This window comes from Hippoglossus hippoglossus, unplaced genomic scaffold, assembly GCF_009819705.1.
Source record: "Hippoglossus hippoglossus isolate fHipHip1 unplaced genomic scaffold, fHipHip1.pri scaffold_69_arrow_ctg1, whole genome shotgun sequence".
NCBI classification, from domain to species: Eukaryota; Metazoa; Chordata; class Actinopteri; order Pleuronectiformes; family Pleuronectidae; genus Hippoglossus; species Hippoglossus hippoglossus.
Window position 1 is genome coordinate 32193 of NW_022986828.1, and position 20303 is coordinate 52495.

General features: G+C 40.2%; 1 protein-coding gene across 1 annotated transcript in view; it reads right to left on the minus strand.

The window, feature by feature from the left end:
- Positions 1–20303, minus strand: part of LOC117759028 (glypican-5-like) — a gene marked incomplete at its 5' end in the record, with an annotated part of 57773 nt that overhangs the window by 16261 nt on the left and 21209 nt on the right. Inside the window, 1 exon segment of the mRNA XM_034581014.1 lies at positions 10092–10212. Coding sequence (XP_034436905.1) covers positions 10092–10212 — 121 coding nt within the window.

The following is a 20303-nucleotide window of genomic DNA, read 5'->3' on the forward strand; positions in this document are numbered from 1 at the left end:
TTTTGAACATCGCGCGCTCGTTTAATACATGTTCTTTCATAATTTCCCCCATTAGATTATGGGTTTATTAAGACGCATGGCACTGAGGATGACAATATTGATCAATTGGTTGGTCCAGAAAGATAAAATATCTGGAAATGATTAATTTCCAATTAAATTTATCTCAATTTCAAAATAAATAGAGAACAGAGCCTTCAGCCTCAGCTGTGCTTTGTCTCCAGCGCTCATTAGTGAACGTTAACAAGCTGAACTAAGATGATAAATCTCCTGCTTTGATTTATTGTTTGTGAAATCACCCATTGTCTCCCTGTGAGTATTATATCTTTTTGATTGGGACACATTTGTTGTCGTGTGGATGGTTGTTTGTCCCTGTGTGTCGGAGCTGTGATGGACTGGCGGCCTGTACCCCGCCTCTCGCCCAATGTCTGCTACGATTAGCTCCACCCCCTCCTGCGTACCTCGAGGGAGAAGCGATATATAGATCCCTGCCTTTGATAACCTGCGACCCCCCACCCTCAATATTATCTTTGCCACTTGACTTATGTATAAGTTTCTAAACTCACCGCTGCACACATGGCAAACTCTTTCATAACACCAGCTGCTTCCTGAGAAAATCACAACACGGGCCTTCATTCGTGAAGCGTCTCAAAAGATTGGGCACGGGGGACCGAGGCTGTATCACACGGTATGGCTTGGCACTTGTGGATGCATAGGACTGGAAACTGCGGCAAATCACTATAAAGGCGGCATCAAAAATTTACTGGCAGAGACCGACTTTGCCTCTATGATATCTTCATTACCCGCTGTACAAGGAAAGCCCAAAGCATCAGCAAGGACACCAGTCATCCAGCCCACACACTATTCTCACTGCTGCCATCTGGAAAATGCTACTGGAGCATTAAATCACGCACCACCCATTTCAGAGACAGCTTCTTCCCACAGGTAGTCAGAATAATGAATTGCGCGCGCGCACACGCGCACGCGCACACACACGCACACACACACACACAGAAAGAAGTACGTGCACTCATACACATTAAATATATACATGCAATCTATATAGTTCTATGTATAGTGCAGTGTATAAAGTGTCACTTAATTGGCACATGTTTTCCAAGGAGACGATCGCAGGTATTACTATATTTCTAAAACAATGTCATACATCGGAGAAAATCTCATTGTACCATCGTCCAATGCCTGAATTTTCCACTCAGCCGTCAACTCCAATTTGTGACCTCAATCCATTCATGTGTGTATTTGAGGTGCGGCTCCAGTAATGGAACAAGGTGATGGCCGTGTTACGACTGCATGAATCCTGCCTACACCACCATTTAGTCTATATTACCCAGCACGCACTGCAAGGAATTCAAAGTGATCGCCAGTGACAGGTAATAACATACAGTAAATTTATCGTTGATTAAAATGGCACATTATGTATAGAGCACATTTCCTAAAGAGGTGCAGGTTGTCATGTGGCAAAATTAATCACACCTTCCGAGCGGTGAATCAAGCTGCGTGGATTTTTAAGCTCATTAGTATTCTCTTTGAACGTGTCCTACTATCTGTAAATAGAAGGAGGGGGAGAAGATCTTACAATGATCATATTTGCCAGTCGGAGGAGAGAAGTGTCAGGATGTGAGCATGGTCCCACGACACACACTGTCATATTCCATCGCCCTCACTGCAGCCGCAGCACTGACAGGGTGTTTATCCTACCCATAGTGCAGCAGCAGCAGAGAGGCAGCAGGTCAGTGACTGAGAGGCTGGAGTGGAAATTAGAATATCATGTATTTCCTTTTTTTTTATATAATAATATTATTGTGCAAAATAATCCTCTGTCCTGCGGCTCGAACATTGGTGAATTTCAAGGATATTGCAGGTGATCTTTCGAATTGCCGACAAATCCCGTGGACCAAAACTGACAATCACATAATTTACTAAAGCCTGATAAAGGTCTCTTGAACTCCGCAACAGACCTGCTTTGTTTTCCAAAACTATTAAAAATGTGTCATTGAGCGACAATCAAACATATCTTCGTCGTGCTGTTGGTGTTACGAATGGGTGTGGTGGGAAAAAAGAAAAACAACAGTGAAGATTTAAATGCACAAAAAAAAGGTATCAGTATTTTTACTGAACAAACTTAATTTGGTGACATTGACAAAAAATACTGGTTGAGAACATGACACCAATGTGATCATGTTGATGGAAATTGTGTAAATTATAATTCTCCTGAAACAGTTGTTTTGGCAAGAATGAATTGATGTTGTACGTTAATTGTTGTTGATTTTTAAAAGTAGATATTATTCTGATGTAATTTTCTCATATTTCTCTCTGCCAAGAAGGTGACGTCTCCATCTATCATTTGTTTGTCTGTTCGCAGGATTATGCAAAGACTACTGGACGGATCACCACTCGTCAGGGAGGAAGTGATTACATTTTGGTGTAGATCCGGACCAGATGCCTGTGTTTAATGTGAAGCAGTTTGCTGAAAATGTCTGTGTACATCAACCTTGGCAAAGGTGTATGTACTCTCCAAGTGCCTTTCTTGTTTTGATATAAATTGTATTGGCATTACATTTCCCCTGAAACAATTTTCCTAGGGCACAAAAAACAACATCTAAATGTTATATGCAAAGGTTGTTTGAATTTTAAAAGTAGATATATATTTAAATGTGGTTTTCTTACATTATTTAATACGGTGAAGCTTGAATGTAGCAATTTATGACCAATGACACAAACAGGATTATCCTGCTGTTGCTTAAAGTGGATTTTATTCATGGCTATGCACATGAAATCATTTAAGATAAGGTTGTTAACTCCAGAATAGCAGTAGGTGGAATTATCTAATTTAATGCACCTAATTCATGGGGATAAAGATGAGGAAATTGATTATAACATCATAGGTTTTGATGTTAAGACTAACTTTTACAGTCCTGATGGATCTGACTTCACAGATTCCTCATTGGATGCCAAGACGAATAAACTCAATTTATAAGAAGCTGTGGTGAGTGAAATAACTTGAGAAAACAGGATGATGGTTATAACCAGGGTGGCCTTTGCTCCTGAACTGGATTTCTATTACAGTCAAATGTTATGATGTGCTATGCACATTTAGGAGCACAACAAAATGTGAATACATTACCAGTGTTAATCCTTTGGTCTAAGAGGAGAGAGAGCATGAATAATTCACAAGCAAAACTGCTGGTCAACCAGCACATCAATGACTGGTAAATAATTCAGGCCACAGACTGGATGAGGAGCTGCTTGCCCCTGATTTTGATTGAGAGACACAGGGACAGGACCTACTTATAGATTCTTGATGGGTTTTACCACATCAAGAGGAGAGGACAGGCAAGGAGGAAGGGAGCCAACAAATAATTCATAGGAAAGGGCCGCTGATGAGCAAGATGATGAAATCTAGAGTTTGTACGCTCCGATCGCATGATGAATTTGTCAATAGCTGCATTGCTGTTTTGTGTTTTCCCGCAGTCTCTGCTGTTGAATAGTAATGATACATTTACATTTGGTCCTGAGGAAACTGGGAGTGTTTTTTTCCCCCCAGTAGTTAGTCAAGGTCGAATAAATGGAAATGGTAAAGAACGTTTCTGATATGTAGATGAAAAACATGAAAATCAACTTTCGCATTGATACATTTTTCTTATCCTATAAAAATTGCCAATGGCGTCTTTAAAGGTGGTAGCGTTTCACTTTCAGCCATATTACAGTGCACAGCCGTTCAAACAGGCAACCTGCCATTCATGCACAGGCGCACATGTGCTTTACGGTAAGTTCCATCATATTAATAAGGTGCACCAATACTATGGTGATTTATGGACGTAATATACTGCGTAGGGGACACCCAGATGTGCACACAGTCACTCATGTGTACAATAGAAAGTGTGTGCACTGGTATATGTAATTGATGTTTTTGCTGGTTGTAAACCGAGCTGCCATTAACCCCCCACCTACACTAACACACACACACACACACCTACACACACTTGAATCCACTTCATCCATCAAACATAAATAAATATATTTAAATTTCGAAGACCAACCACTTAACAATGCCTACATTTTAAATCACAGTGTACTCAACTTGACCCACATTTCCACTTCAAGCCCCTGTTTACATCTACACACAGTCACAGTATCAGTGCATTACATGGGACTTCCTGTTGTTCTCTGCACAGTAAAAGACTTCAAAACATGCTGTTCCTCATAAAATATGTTTTCAACACCTTAAAACCCGCAGATGAATAAAAGAATAAAATATAATACAGGTCAGGTCAAATAAACACTTCAGCAGCTAATGAGATGCCAAACAGAACCATTTGTGAATCAAGTCCCATCTGGTTGCTAATCAAAACTAGACTCAAGGACTGTGAGCACACAAGGTGTTAAATGAATCTCACCAGATGTATAATATAGAAAGTCCCTGGTAAGATTTCACCTTCCTCAATGAGGACTTCTCGTGTGAAAAGCAATTTCTCTGATGTAACAAGATTATTTACATTAGACTTTAGATTTTTTTTTACATTTTAGATACCATGTTGATTAATTAGCTTTCTTAAACATTTTCTGCTTCAGAAAGTCTGGACTCAACAGTGTGAAATCAAATCAAATCAAATCATGTGGCGTCAGAGCAATTGAATAAATTAGTTCCCGACTGGAAAAATGCACATGAACACCACCTTGAGTTGGAACAACATTTTGAAACAATTTGTCGAAAATGTTGGGACACAAGTTGCTGACATCATAACTTATCAAAAATAATCATCATTTTACAAGCAACTTTAAATATTAGCTTCTCATGTGAACTTGTCGAGTGTTACACTTTTGTCACTTTGCAAACTGGATGTCCATCTCTCACACGCAGCTCACACCAGACTTTTTAGCCGCTATTTTTATGATTAACATGCACATTTTGAATTATTTATATGCCTGTCGCAGCTCAGCCTTTTTCTTTGCTCTTTGATATTATGCAAATACTGGAAAGAGGTGTCATGGTGTTGTTTAAACGAGTCCAAACACATAAATACAACATTTTGTTTCCAGCATCTATGTTTTTTCCACATTCTGACTTCAAAGCACCTGAACACACCAAAGTCGGAACATCGACTTCACAACTCGGAGAAATGGGACCTTCCGCACAGCGTGTTCACGTCTTTTTCAGTCCGTCTTCATCAGTCTAATGAACAGATACCAGCTCTATCTGATCATGTATCAATCCACACAACCACTGAGAGACACAACCCATTGAGCTCTGCATTAAAACAGTGACAGTTAGTGTTGGTGAGGATGTGTTGGTTAAATTACCAGTGAGGGAATGAAATGTGATCCAGGAGGTCCAGCTTGAGTAACAGATGAATGATTAAAGGGTTATCAGACGCCAAAACACAGCGGAGCAGTTTGGATACTCAGAGACAGGATTTGACATCTCTGGAAAGTTAACGCTATTTTATTTTTCAATAGAACAATAGGACAATGGAACAACAGAAATACAGCATTCCTGTGACAAAGCATCTGTCAGTAATGTGGGCTCGCATGTTGCAATACAACTTGAGCTCAATTTGGTCTGAACTTGGCCGTAGTCTACTTGAAAAATCGAGTAATCTCCACATCCACCAATCAAAATTACACCAATCCATTTTCTTCCACTTATCCATGCAGGTCTGAATCGCGGAGGCCGCCGCCTAAGCAGCGTGATTTCCCCAGCCATGCTTTCCAGCTCCTCCTGAGGGCGTTCCCAAGCCAGATGGGATATGTAGTCCCTCTAGCAAAATCTGGGTCTACCTCTGGGTCTCCTCACAGCTGTACAACAGTAAAACCCCAATGGAAGGCGCCCTCAGGAGGCATCCTGATAAGATTCACGAACCAACTCAACTCTCCCCATTCAACGTGAGGGAGCAGCGGTTCTACTCCCAGCTCCCTACAGTGATCAGCGACCTGGCAGGTCTAACTTTATTAGGCCAAATTTGATAATACTTTCAAATAATTGTGTCCAATTCACTGCAGTGACTGCGATTAAACAGACCCTGAATGTAATCTAAATGATTTTTGTAAATCAGTGTGTTATGAAACAAAACACTTCTCTCTTAATAATCACTTTGACCCAGTGATTGGGTGTAATTTGGATTAAGTGTACTTGAGATGAAAATTCATTTCAGTTTTTTTGCATCTTTATTTCCCAAAATACCCAAACAAAGTCCTGAAATAGCTCAGACCAAGGAACAGCTTACCGAACAAGAGATCTGGACGGTTACCATCATGACTATAAACAAAACAGACAAGTTGCACCATTTACTCCACTACACAGGCACAGCATCTTTATTTTTATTCCTCCCTGAGGCAGCGCTGGCACACAACAGGAGGATTTGGCAAACAACACTTGTTCAGAAGGGCAAATGTTGACTTTCAGCACAAGTAGACTTTAACTACAAAATCAAACTTTCTTTTTCACAACAAGACTAGGTCACAACCTAGTATATGGACGTAAGATCAATGTGTCCATAGAGAGGTGCCTTGCACTCTCTCCGGTGGAATGGATTTCCAGGCGTTTTTTAAAAATAAGGTCGCTAAAGGTCGTAAACAAAGATGCTAAGTTGGTTTCAAGGTTAAACAACATATTTGACAGCTCATTAGATAACAGCTAATGTTAGCATTCAACCACTATTTAGCCACAAGGACTTTTTATATATATAAATGCACATCTGGGAGAAAGGAAGTGGTTGAAAGCAAACGTTAAATGTTGTCTGATGGTAGCTTAGGAGCTATCAAATAGGCTGTTCATCTTAAAACCTCCACATTTTAACTTTCTTTTCGGTTTCTGATCCGTTAAGAAGCAGTGAAATGAAAACAGTTTGTCAGATTCTCTGTGTTTATATAAACCTGGATCACAGCAGTAACATTATCTCTTCACAACAGTATTCAAGCTTCCCACCCAGAGCACCATGCCAGAGGACAATGGCCGCCGTGTAAATATGGTCTATTCAAAATGTTCGAGCGAATTTGTTTTGAAAGAGCCAAATGACGACACTCCACCAGTCGGGGCCAACCAACCTGTGATAGTTCATCACTGAGGAACTGCTGTCAGCTGACAAATGTTGTGACTTCATCAATCAATCAATCAGGTAGCAGAGACACTTGTGTTTATACGACGGCCCCTTTATCAGGGTTCCCTTTAAAAAACAGCTTTTTGACTGGAGTGAAGGGAACGATCACACTTCAACCAATCACTTCAGGACGAGACTTTAAATTGGCTGCATTCAGACCCAACAAGCAAAGTCAATGGAAAAGAGAGGCAGCAAAACCTTGAATCTCGTCTGCAAATGGTGATTTGTTTACCTGAGTCTGCGAATGTCTCATTGAAGGATTTTTCACAAAGAGCTTCCTCGACCAAGACATTCAAACATTCTGCTTTTACAATGTGAGATCAATATATATTGATAAGTGTTTTTTTTGTTTGTTTGTTTGTTTAGTTTCCTTATTTGTGCTTTAACGCATTTTACAATGTCCACATGTGACTCTAGTTAATGTTGCATTGACATAAGTCATCATTTAAGATTTAATTAAATGTCTTTTAGAAATTTGTTGGTCATGATATTCACTCATATTTTCACACTATCATGTGCAGTTTAATAAGATTATTTGTTTTTGAGGGACAAAGACTGCATTTATCATTTACAAACACTTAAACTGACTTAAATGCATTGGATTTTACTTCTGTTTAGTTTACTATATGCACAGAGATTTTATCTGGTTACTATCAATAGAATATTTTGTGCAGGACTAATTAGCACCATCTTTTGTTTGGTGTCACTGACCTTATATAATATAATGTATTTCTAACTTTGGTAAATATACTTTGGACGAGCATCAGACGTGGGTGAAACCAGGAGCATCATTTGTCGTTATAATCTCAGTTATTTTATACAGATACTTTGACAATTTATGATGGTTATGTTTGTTATTATACTCATGTTATTCATATATGCTAAATGTATGTCTGAGCCTAAATGGTGGAATGAATCAACTATAAAAAATTATTGTGACAGCCACTTTGAATGAGCCAAAGCGCTATATATCTTTACAACAGAACAATCTGACAATATCTATAATATAAAAATAGCCTTTAGTTAAACGTGTGATCATAACAGAAAAAAAAACCAATTTAATAGGATGAAAAAGCACATGTGTAGTTGAAACTGTGTCCATTCATTTCATGCTGCCTTCACTGAGGAAATTTCATTTACATTACAGTGAATTCACAGTCGGCAGATTTTTAGGGAAAATTGACAGCCAGGAAGTCAGTGTTTTGAATTTTTTTTTTTTTATTCATACCAAATATTTATTTGAATTTTTACTAATAATTTAAGCAGGTTCGAGTCCAGTAAATAAATTTAAAGGGCACAGAGGTAAGTTTAGTAACTGCCCTAGGTAAAAAGGGTTATGACACAAAAAACTGAATGTCTTTTTTCGCTGGGTTAAGATATTTAAACTTATAATTTTACCTTGAAAGTTGCCCAAAGTGGTTTATCTTTAGTTGATGACTTACAAAGCTTCTATCCCCACAGGGACTGACTGTGTTACTGCCTCTGACACATTCTTAGGATAATACTAATATGAAGGAGTAAAAAACATTCTGATACCAATATGTGGGCCAATACAAGGCAATGATTCCCAAGTCGTTATAAACTGAGGTTTGATATTTTAGTTTTTACATAAACTTTATATTAACTGGAATGACACTCAGTCAGAGTATTGTTCCCTGATGAAACCAGATTTAAATTCACCAGACCAGTTTATTAATTATAACTATCAGTCCCATAAACGTGTCTGATTTTCTTCATCAACATCCATTAATTATTCTCTGAGAGTCATGGGGTCATGTCCCACCCCTCCACAAAATATAAGGGAAATGGGTTGAGTAGATTTTGCATAATCCTGCTAACAAAACAAATAAACAGACAAAGACATAAGCTCCTTGTCAGAGCAACTGTACTCAGAACCACAAGGGCATCCAAAGTAACAAATTCAGATATAACGTCGCACACAGAGAGACACATGTACCCACTGAATGTCAACAAGGCAGATCAGGAGCTCTGGAATAGTTATGATATAGATTTATGTGTTTCTGACATCCCACAGATGGTGTGAATTAGTCGGGGGGGGGGGGGGGGGGGGGGGGGGGGGGGGGGGGGGGGGGGGGGGGGGGGGGGGGGGGGGGGGGGGGGGGGGGGGGGGGGGGGGGGGGGGGGGGGGGGGGGGGAGGGGGGGGGGGGGGGGGGGGGGGGGGGGGGGGGGGGGGGGGGGGGGGGGGGGGGGGGGGGGGGGGGGGGGGGGGGGGGGGGGGGGGGGGGGGGGGGGGGGGGGGGGGGGGGGGGGGGGGGGGGGGGGGGGAACCAAAGCAAAAGTTCACAAATCTGCTGGCTGCTGCTGCGGCAGTGAAACAAGCCAGAGACGGCTCCAGCAGCTGTTACTGAAACTACAGAGGAGAAAGTGCTCCCGTAAACTGCCCTAATCTCATCATCCTTGAAAGATAAACAGCACTGAGAGGAGCCACAGTCGCACAAATGTGCATCAAAATGGACTGAGTGATAGAAAAGCAACATTGATTCCGACAAAGAGCAGAGGAGGAATTTTGTAAATACGAAGACGCACAATCGAGACCAAATGGGTTTCTAAACGCGTCATGATTGATTTTGTTTTTCAACGCCTGGATATGATTTTGCATTTGAGAGTAGTTTTTCTATTAGCTGGAATTTACCGGTGATATGAAAGTTGATATGAAAGAATTATTTCATCAAGGATTTTTTTTTTTGGAAATGTAAAAGTGTAAAGGGCTACAGGTTTTCGTGACAGATTTCATCTCTTCACGAGATACCAGTTCTGTGTATTTTACGGAATGAGCCAAAGAGCTGACAGGAGGCTTTATGTTCCACAAACAGAAAAATAGAAAATTATGAGATTACCAAAGGTGATATTTGCCAGAGTTATATCATGAAATGAGGGATGGAAATATAAAATTGAAAGAAAAGAGGAAATATAATAAACACACAGTAAATATGTACAGAGAAGACGTGACTCACCTGATTGATGTGTTTGAGTTTGTCAATGATTTGATTTATCACAGGGTCGGCGTCCTTCACCTTGACTTCTGGGTTTCCACTCTGAGCTTTTATCCCATTGCCGACCACACGGAGGGTGTAGCTGTGAACAGAGTAGAGAAGACATAGAGTCTGTGAGTATCTTTATACACCTGTCATCAGAAACACCACAGGAAAAACAAGAGAAATACCAGTGGTGCAAGGTAACTCAGTACTTTCACTCAAGTACTGCGCTTAAGCACAAATTCTTGTACATCATTTACCGCTTTATTTTACTTCATCCCCTTTCCCTTGGGCAATATTGTACTTTGTACTCCACTATATTTATTTAAGGGGTGTAGTTGCTAGTTCATTTTCACGTTAAGATATCATCCATCCATGCATTGTCCTTACCACATTATCTATATCCTCCAAGATAGGATCTATCTGACATTGGGCGAGGGGGGGGGGGGGGACCCTGGACAGGTCACCAGCGTATCACAGGGTCAACAAACACAGACAAACAACCATTCACACCTATGGTCAATTTAAAGTCTTTAGAAGAACATGCAAACTCCACACAGAAAGAACCCAACCAAACATTTACACATTACACATAAAACATCATAAGCTTTTAAATGCATACATATAAAACAGTTGCAGACTCTAGTTGGAGCTACAGGCCATGTTTTATTTGTCTCTTAGTTGTTAGCAGTTCTACCTAAGAGAGACATTTCCCCTCCAAACATAGTTTATTTAAATGCATGAGGCCCACAAAGGTAAATCTCTGCAATATTTCACACATAAATACACAATTACATAAAAGTAGAAGAAATGAATACAGACTTCTTTGGCTTGAATTGGCTTTTCTTTATTTCTTGCTCCATGAATCATCTCACAAGAGCTCAGATTTATCTTAAGAGCCTTTATAGGGCAACTATACATAATGTAGTTAAAACTAACTCCACCTGGAGCAGCAATAAAATGCTGCTTACACATAATTGAGTCAGTAACACAATATCATATATCATAGATAAGATCCTTTATTCTTTATCTAACCGAGGAAAAGTCCCATTCATATACTTTTTCTCTTCTTCCAGGAGTCCGGGTCAAGATGGGCAGCGATTTCAATTAAAAAAAATTCCATATATAAGTACAAGCAGAGATGGTTAACACAAAATAATATGCTAAACACAAACAGAATTAAGCACAGAACAGATGCAGAAACATACCTGGAATCAATGGCATAAAATAATTATGGAAAATAAAAGCACTTGTTAAAAGCAATGGACATTGTTTTGTAAAACCTGATAATCTAATGACACCTTTCTACATTGTAGTAGAGCCCATATGGATTTGAGGGAGCTGATTCCAACAACAATGTTAGAAAGTAAAAATAAATTGATATTGTTATATCAGCCAATACATACACCCCCCCAGTTATTCAACCTGTATGACAAAAAATGTATTTGAGGCTTCAAATTTCATATAAAATGTATTAGAAATAACTATAAATGAAAGAAAACCACAATACAACTACATACTTTTAACATTTGTATGTAAATAAATAATAAAATATTTTCGTCAATATTGAATACAAATTTTTATATACAGGAGGTCACCGATATGTCTACTTAACGGTAATATCTGTGGATAACATAGGCCAACCGATCTATCAGTAAGACTCTACATTGTAGTATTGTAATAGTACTTTACTGAAGTGGAGTACTTCTTCCATTACAGAGGAATTCACCCGTGATGTGTCAGACAAGCAAACTCACCCTTGTCCCTGTGAACAAAATCAAACCTGTTATCTCTTCTTCTCTCCAGCAGCAGCAGCAGCAAAATATGATCAATAAAGTGAACTCATAGAAAAGTGATGGTGTGATTCATTTGAAGTCATCTGCTGAGGTTAAAGTGGGACTGTTGTTGTTGTTGGAGGAAACATGGTTTCACCTGCACATGAATGTGTGTCTCTGCTGCAGCGCTGAGGCTGTATATTATTTCAATGGTTTATCAAAACTATACATCAGACCCCATATACAACTATTAATCCACACTGTGAGTCCACTATACCTTTGACAAAATTCATCTATGATTTGTGCCCTGACGTTTCAATATGCAGCATTAATCCTGGCTTTAAAGCACAGTGTTGTTTTTATAGCTTGGTAAAAGGCTTCAGTTCATCTCAAGGACTCGTCATTATTTAGTTTCAGTGCAGTTCAGCTTTAATCGCCGACCACGGCAGCCGATGAGTGAACGCAGCTCACATCTCCATCACCACCACATCATTTCATCAAACTACTGGATCAAGGTAAAGTCGCACGTGGCGGAAAGTTCAGCTGAGTTGTGTGTTTGCTATATCCGGATCGGAGATTTAAAAATAAAACATAAAAAAAAAAATCAATCAGTGGCTTAAATGACTGGTGAGTGATTTCGCAGCAGCTAACACAAATTGGATGTTCTCAAGCAACATAAGGTCAGAGGAGAAGAAAAAGTATGAATAAATAACGTTCAGGAAGCTTGTGTGTCTAATTTATTTAAAAGAAAAGGTGGGTGGCAGAACTCAAACTCACTCAGTTTGTCTGGGTCCTTGAGATGTAATGTTGATGTTAATTTCCTGCAAATCTGAGTGGGATTAGTTTGGGAGAAAATACATCCAAAGTCCTTTTAACTTGTTATCAGTGGATAGTCTGATATTACCATTTTCTTTCGTTATTAGCTCCTTCTCGTCTTTCTGTGGCCTCTGTCCTCGTCAGCTCTGCTGTGGCTGCCGTCAAATAAAATATTAACACGAACATTTAGAATGTGTCTGCAGCGGCGGTTTCTTGAGCGTCTGTTCTGTAAATCACCAAAGATAACATTTATAAAAAGGTTTGTTTGGAAGATTGAAACAAAAAATATGACGCAATATGTGAGGTTATTCAATCAAAGATAGATATTACAGAGGTTTACTGTTGGCAGCTGGGGCCCAGGTGTAGCGGGTCGCCCACAAACCAAAAAGTCGGGGTTTGACCCCATCCTCTCGTGTGTTGTGGAAGTTGTCCTTAGGCAAGAGGCTGGACCCCAAATTACCCCTGATGGCTGTGCTGACAGCGTATGAATGGTAGGGATAAAAAGCACAGTTTATATAGAGGTGTATAAATGTGTGTGTGAATGAGTTGATGCTACTTTTCCTGTAAAGGCGCTTCGGGTGGTCCCTATCTAAGCTAAATGAACACAAGCTATAGAAACAGAGTTAATTTACCGTTTGGCTTAATTTGGACTCAACTTGCTCCACTGAGTGTGCCACGTGTCATTTAATTTCCTTTCAAATCAATTTAAAAATCATAATAATTAATTTGATCAAAAAGATGTTGGTGCTTGGACCTTCCTTCACCCAAAGCTGAGTAATTAAGGAAAAGGTTTGCACACATTGAAGAGATTTTTAGATGCAAGAGGATGGAAACATGATCACGCTGCAGTTCGGAGTAACCGGCCTGTTGCATTGCCTGTCGACAGAAAGTTCTCAGATGATTTTCTGCCATGACACGATCCCTTTGAATAACTGGACTTCTTGAGTGCATCTAAACCTATTGATCGATCAGAATGTGAGAGTGAAAGCGAAGGCCCATGTTAGCTCGGTGCAGCAGGCGCCTGTGGCTGGATGCTGACGTGTCGGGACTAAGCTTCACCTGATCCATGTATAATGCAGCTAGGATTCAGCTGCCTCCAGCTCTGTTTAATCCCCGGACACACCTGCTGAGATTGAGATTGTACGTGTAACAACCGGAAAGACCATAGTCCTCATTGGGTCTCGCAATTCTATAAATTGTTAAGGGTTCAACCTGTTAAAAAAAAATAAAGGAGAAAAACAATCAGTAGCAAAGGAAGTTTCCTGGGCTCAAGTGCTGCACTTGTAGCCTTCGATAATCTCATATGCTGCTGACAGTTATCATGAGGTGCCGTTCTATGTTACAAATAGCACAAAGGTCCACCTCTTCATGACCTTTGCTGCAGTCTTTTTCCTCCTCTCTGTACCGTGTGGTTAAAAGCAGATTGAGGTGATTACATCAGAGCCATCTGTGCCCAGTTACACACGATGAAACTGTGCACGGCCCCACATCTGTAAAAAGTTATTACCTAAAAGTGTTTATAATGTGAAAACCGCTGCATGAATTAAGATGCAGTTAAATGTGAAGCATGTATAAAACATTAACATTGGTACACACACACAGACACACACACACGGGCAGCTCCTCTTGCATCCAGTAAAGAATGTATTTCATTATGCTACTGGGATCCATAACCTGCAACACATACAATCTGGTGCAGGGCTGGCAATGCAACACAAAAACTCTCCGGGGTTGCGACACCAGAAAATGAGGGTCTGCGCTTAAAAGGTGCCACAGATAAAAAACATTGATCACAGTCCATATATTCTTCAGATGAGCAAAAAGCACAGTAGCATCAAGCCTACAAGAGGATATCAAACAGCAGAGTGATTGCTCGCGTCTCTGTGGACCAGCAGCAGGATCCTATAATCTATAACCTTCTCCCCAAAGGGACGCTTGGTTTGCATCTCATCTCTGCTCACACTGCTGTTTCAGCCCTTAGATTAAAAATGTCATTTTATTCTTGGCTCTCATCCCCGTCTCCTTCAGCCATGTTTATCTGTAAGTGCAAAACCCTCGTGTCTTTGCCTCATTCCTTGACTTCAGGACAGAGTAGGATTGGTTTGTAAGGAAATTCGTGCTGATCAGAGCACAGGAGGAGCAGCGTGGCTCTGTTCAGTCTGTGGTTGTGTAAAAAAAAACACAGATGCAAGCTACCGTGCAGAATCGGATAGTTTTCTGTTTGTGATATTTTTGTCTCGGGTACATTATCGTATTTGTAACTTCTGATGCTAAGGACAGGGAAAGTTGGAGAATCGGGCAGGAATTTGACTGTAACACAACGCAGGCAAATCAAATGAAGAGAAGTGAATGCAGCTAGAAGAATTTTCTTAACAACCTGACAAAACAAAGTTCAGCACAAAAAAAACACAGTGCAAGTTCAACTAAATATAGAAATACTGTGAGCTGCACAGAAAATACAAAATCAAGTTTCCAGGTGACAGCAAAAGAAAAACCTCTTAAGACAACGACGTTGCTGCGATAGTTGTGGCTGAGTACTTTTATCTAGTCTAATAAAGAATATGCTGTATACATATACACTTGTGCACTCGCTGTAAAGCAGATACCTGCAATAATATCACAAAGTTGAAACCAAAATAAACTCTGCAATAAACTTTAGTCATTTGGAGCCATGTTCAGTACCCACTCTCCTTTTAGCTCCGTTTCCGCTTTCTACAAACTCCTCAGGGAAATATCTGCATATCTTTTGCAGCGATTCAGTGCTGAGCAGATATTATACAGAAGGTTTTAGAGTCATTTGGCTGCTGGTTTGAGCCAAATGACTCTAAAAACCTTCTGTAGAATATCTGCTCAGCTGTGGTTGAAACCGAGAGCGAGGGTGTACAAAAGCTGTTACGGCCCGGGAGCTAAACAACATGAGCTGAAATAAAGGTGCGTAAAGCTGAGGGGAGCTGCAGAGGGATCTGTGTTCTTCAGGTGACCCTTTCAACACTGTCATATTTACATTACATTTTGATTTTATATGTTTTCATACTAAGAAGTTAATAGAGATTACATGTATAACATCTTAAATGCCTATTTTTTGTACATTTTTGCTGTATTTCTGTACATTTTTGCTGTATTTTTTATATGTGGTGTTTGTTGACACATTGGTGGTGTTGTTTTATTTCTGATTTCCATCTGCATTAATCAAATTAAGTCAAATTCACTACCTGGCAGAATTTAAAGTACAAATTGGTTTTGGATGCATTATACATACATTTACATTTTTCTACATTTGCTTGTAAGTCTACAGACTGTTGTCTATAACACAAACTAAGATGCAGTGTTTAAAGCTGCTTGGTATTTAATCAATGAAGCAGTTTACTGAAGGACGTCATAAGTCACAGGCAGCTCATGTTTTAGATCCATAACTGTGCTTCTGCTGCCTTTGCTGTATCAATAATGAGCTGCGACTGAGAATGCCTGTTAATTACTGGCAGTTAAACCCATTGTATTTCAATTGCGACTTCACATAAATAATTACTGGGGGTGACAAATACGATTTTAAACAGAAAGCGAAACGTGTTATTTTCCTATACATTCGTTCCACAAAGATCCGTGAAAATGAAAATTGGTTGTGTAAACGCAGAAATGTATTTTTTCCCCCGAGAGCAGCTTCATCAAAATGTTATGGAAGGAGGAGTTCAGTGGCTCGTGAGATAAGGCAGGTTGACTGTGCACACATGTGCATGGCTGGCTGGGTTAGAAACAGCGCTGGCCTGAGGCTCGTGGGCTACAAGGCAATACCTAGTTGTCACAGAGGAAACGCACCTTCTGGCTCATCGCTGGGCGCTGAGAGGATCTGGGAGAGTGTGCCACTTCAAAGCAGCCTGTTCCCTTAAACTCAAAGGGACAGAAAATACTTGAGGCAAGACAAAAGAACATATGCAGTTTATTGTGTAAAATCAACAAGAGGGCCATGCTTCAAACTAACATCTGTTTGGTGCAATAACCCAGAGTTAATATGGCAATAAAGAAAACAATACAAGGTGACACATCACCGTAATCAAATAATGCATCAAGATTTCCACACCTCCTGCAGGGAATGAGTGCATGTGTATACTCCACAGTACGTACAGTAAGGCCAGACGTTTCAGATGTATCTATAGGGATGTCGTATTTATCTTTATGCACAAATTCAAAATCAGATAAATTGATTGACAAAACTTTTGCAGACAGGTTGTAATTAGGTATTTTCATAAAGGATTATTATAATCAGGATTACAGTGTTTGCCGGTATGTGTATCTAGAGCTGTGGACCTTCACCGGGAGCTGTGACAAAGAGGATAATACAACAGCACTCAACGTTGCCTCTGGCAAAGATTTAGGTCCAAACATCACTACTGCCATGTTTGTTCCAATTACCAGGAAGCCCTGATCCTTGAAGTTGTATTGACTTGTGTCAGTGAGAGACGATGGAATTAGCCAAACAGAGCTGTTTGAACAAGGTGGCAGCGGTAATTAATATGGTGTGGGGTCGGTCGGTCGGTGGGTAATGGGCATTTTGTGTCAGGAGTCTGAACTGTTATACTGAGATGTTGTGGGTTTGCTGTTATGAAGAGACACAGTCGCTGCAGATTCATTAACTTAGTTCTGCAGGACTGCGAAACTCTGAAGGAGGAAATTAAGAAAAAGTTCCCTCTGATGGCCAACAACTATCTTCTTTTATTAAAAGTTAAAATTTAATTTACTTGTGTTTATGTTGAGATAAGGATTTTTCCTCTTAGTTTGATCCTGGTACCCGCTCAAGTCTCCATAAATTGCCAGAGTACGAGCAAATGGGCGAACCCCTACAAAGCATAGCGGGAGTCTTTGAAGGCCCAGAATCTGCTTACTGGGAGGAATGTGGTTCAACATGGACACAAATAATCCAACTCACTGCTGGAAAACTTTCTCAGCGAAAGATTTCTGTGTTTGTGCTGCTTTGGTGGGATTTGGTTTAAAATCAAGATTTTAAAAAAAGTTAATGTTTTTGACTGAATATATTTGCAAAGCTATTTTATTTATTAAATCCTCTCATGATAGCCAAAGCATGATTAATGTTTTCAATGGCTTAATTAAGTTAACATGCTGAGCTGGATTAAGGTCGGGGGAATCATGTAATCCTCAACATCGTGGTCTCAATTAAATATTGAAAAAGTTAAAAAAATGAGTTAAATATTTAACCAAAACCACAGTGTTAAATGTTCTGTAATGGTCTTTTATGAGTCTAAACATGCAAACACACTGGACATATGTGACCTCCAGTGTTAAATTGCTTACATTGAAACACAATAACCTCCTCTGCCTGGTTTTATGATGTGTGCTACTGTGTTATTAACATTGACTGTATATGAGATGGACGACATGACAGCTTACAAAAGTGAAGCCAAAGTGTCCTGATTACCCCCTGGTGGCTGGCAGCAGTATATGTCATAAACACTTCCACCTCCATGTTAGGGGATGGGTCATGGACCAAACAAAAAAAACATAATCGAGATTTTCTCAAAGATGGTTTCTGTCAATTTAGGAGGAAACCATTACAATTTTTCTGGAAAGTTTGGTTTTGATTAGTTATTTGATGCTTGAAAAACAAGGTGAAATGTCAAGAATGACAGCGGAGACTGGCTCGTGATTGGTCGATCGCATGTACCGGTGGGACTTTTTTTTACCGCAGCTTTGTCCCCAGATTGTTACTGTATGCAGATGCAAATGATGGCATTTTGGCTTCATTTGTGGATAGTGGGAGGAAGTGGAGACACGTCATCCATCTTTATATACAGTCTACGGTTCTTATAGTGTTTTCACATCTGTGTAATTTATCTGAGTATTGGTTTGGAACTGCCGTGGTGAAAATACTACCCATGGGGACAAAATAATCTTGAAACTTCCTGGATTGGGAAAAACGCTGCCAGTGAATCTTATGCAGAAAATTATGCTTCTTCCCTCGTTCTCCTTAACAATGACACAACAGCTTGGATGGTGGGGGGCGGGGGGGGGGGGGTGTTGTTTATTCATTCATTCATGTTTTGTTACATCGTGCGTTGCTTGGGGAAATTTACGACTCGCGCTCTTTAAAACGGCACCGAGCCGCGAAATCCCCGCACGAGGGGAGCGAGGCGCGAGCTTGTAGCACAGACACTTTTCTAAATCTACAGGGGGGAAATCAATACATGCATCTATTTATTCACCAGTTTTCTCGCTAACAACGGAACGCCGCCAGTACACTCGGGTGTTAACAGGTGGCGATATCAAAGTCAATGAGGAAATTTCAATTACGCACCTGCGCTTCAAATAGTGGCTGCATGTCAAAAACAAAGCTAATGAATGAGCGCTGACTGCCGCGTGTTTAGGTTTATTGAGGTCTGACACTGCTTTTGTGGCTGTAACCTCCCGCTGCACCAGCCTCGCCCTGACAGCCACAACAAAGCTATTTATAAGTGTATATAAAACACATTCTTCCAACACTGTAGACACATTTACATAAAAAAAGGGCCAGCATATGGCCTGGCACTTCTCTTGACACCGACACCCAAAACACTTACCTCACATCCACAGAAATCCATTATTCGGGGTTGTTAAGAGTGTATTATATCGGAGCGATAATTTCCCACTGAGGATAAGTGGCTGTGTGTGAGCCACTGCAACATGCATGCTCTTAATGTTAAATAGATATCAGAGGTCCCCAAATTGCACTGGAACTTTTATAACGTCTCTTAAATATTGGAGTTTTATGGAGGGTAATAAGGACAAATGGAAAAGTTGGCTATCCAGGAGCTACAATGGCCTCATAAAAGCAGATGGTCACCGAAAGAGGGAATTTTAAAAGATGTTAATGCCCCACAAGGGCAGTAATGTTCAGGATTAAACAGATGTGGCGAGAGCAGGGCGGACGATAAAAGACACATCAGAGCTTTTATCTTTTATCTGTGATCAACATGCTCCCATCTAAAATAACGTTCTGCTGTATTTCCTGTACCCTGCATAAATACTGCATCTTTTCCATCTGTCTGGAAGTTTGATTTTACTGCAACGCAGATAAATATCTGGTATAATTTTTTCCATCGTTTTTTTTTTTTTTTCTTTCTGTCTCAGTCCAGTGCAGATTATCAAAAATAATCACTGACGATTTTTCTCTCTGGCACACAACGTAAGAGGCTTAGTCATCTTTGCTATGTTCATCCTCTGACCAAACTTGTCCAAACCTCCAGACCTGCTTCTTGAAGATGCACAGAGGAGGATGCTTATGAATTTATGAGGCGCTCTGTAAACACGCATAAACAAATCAACAAGCCTCGAGCAACACTCTCATTCCCGAGCTATCAAACCGTCAAAGCAGCGCGGATGTCAGGTTTAAAGTAAACACTTGAGCAATGATTGGACTTCCTCTCACAATACCACTGTTTCCCATCCAGCACGGCGGTGGAGCCAAAGGAGGCCAGATAGATTATGATCAGACTTGAAGAAGCCTGCTTCAGCACTTTTCTGCAGAGATATTTAAGCCAGGATATTAACATGTCATTTGTCAGCGCTATGCTCAGCAGTGCTGCGACTCTCTCTGTCTGTAAATGATCAGTCC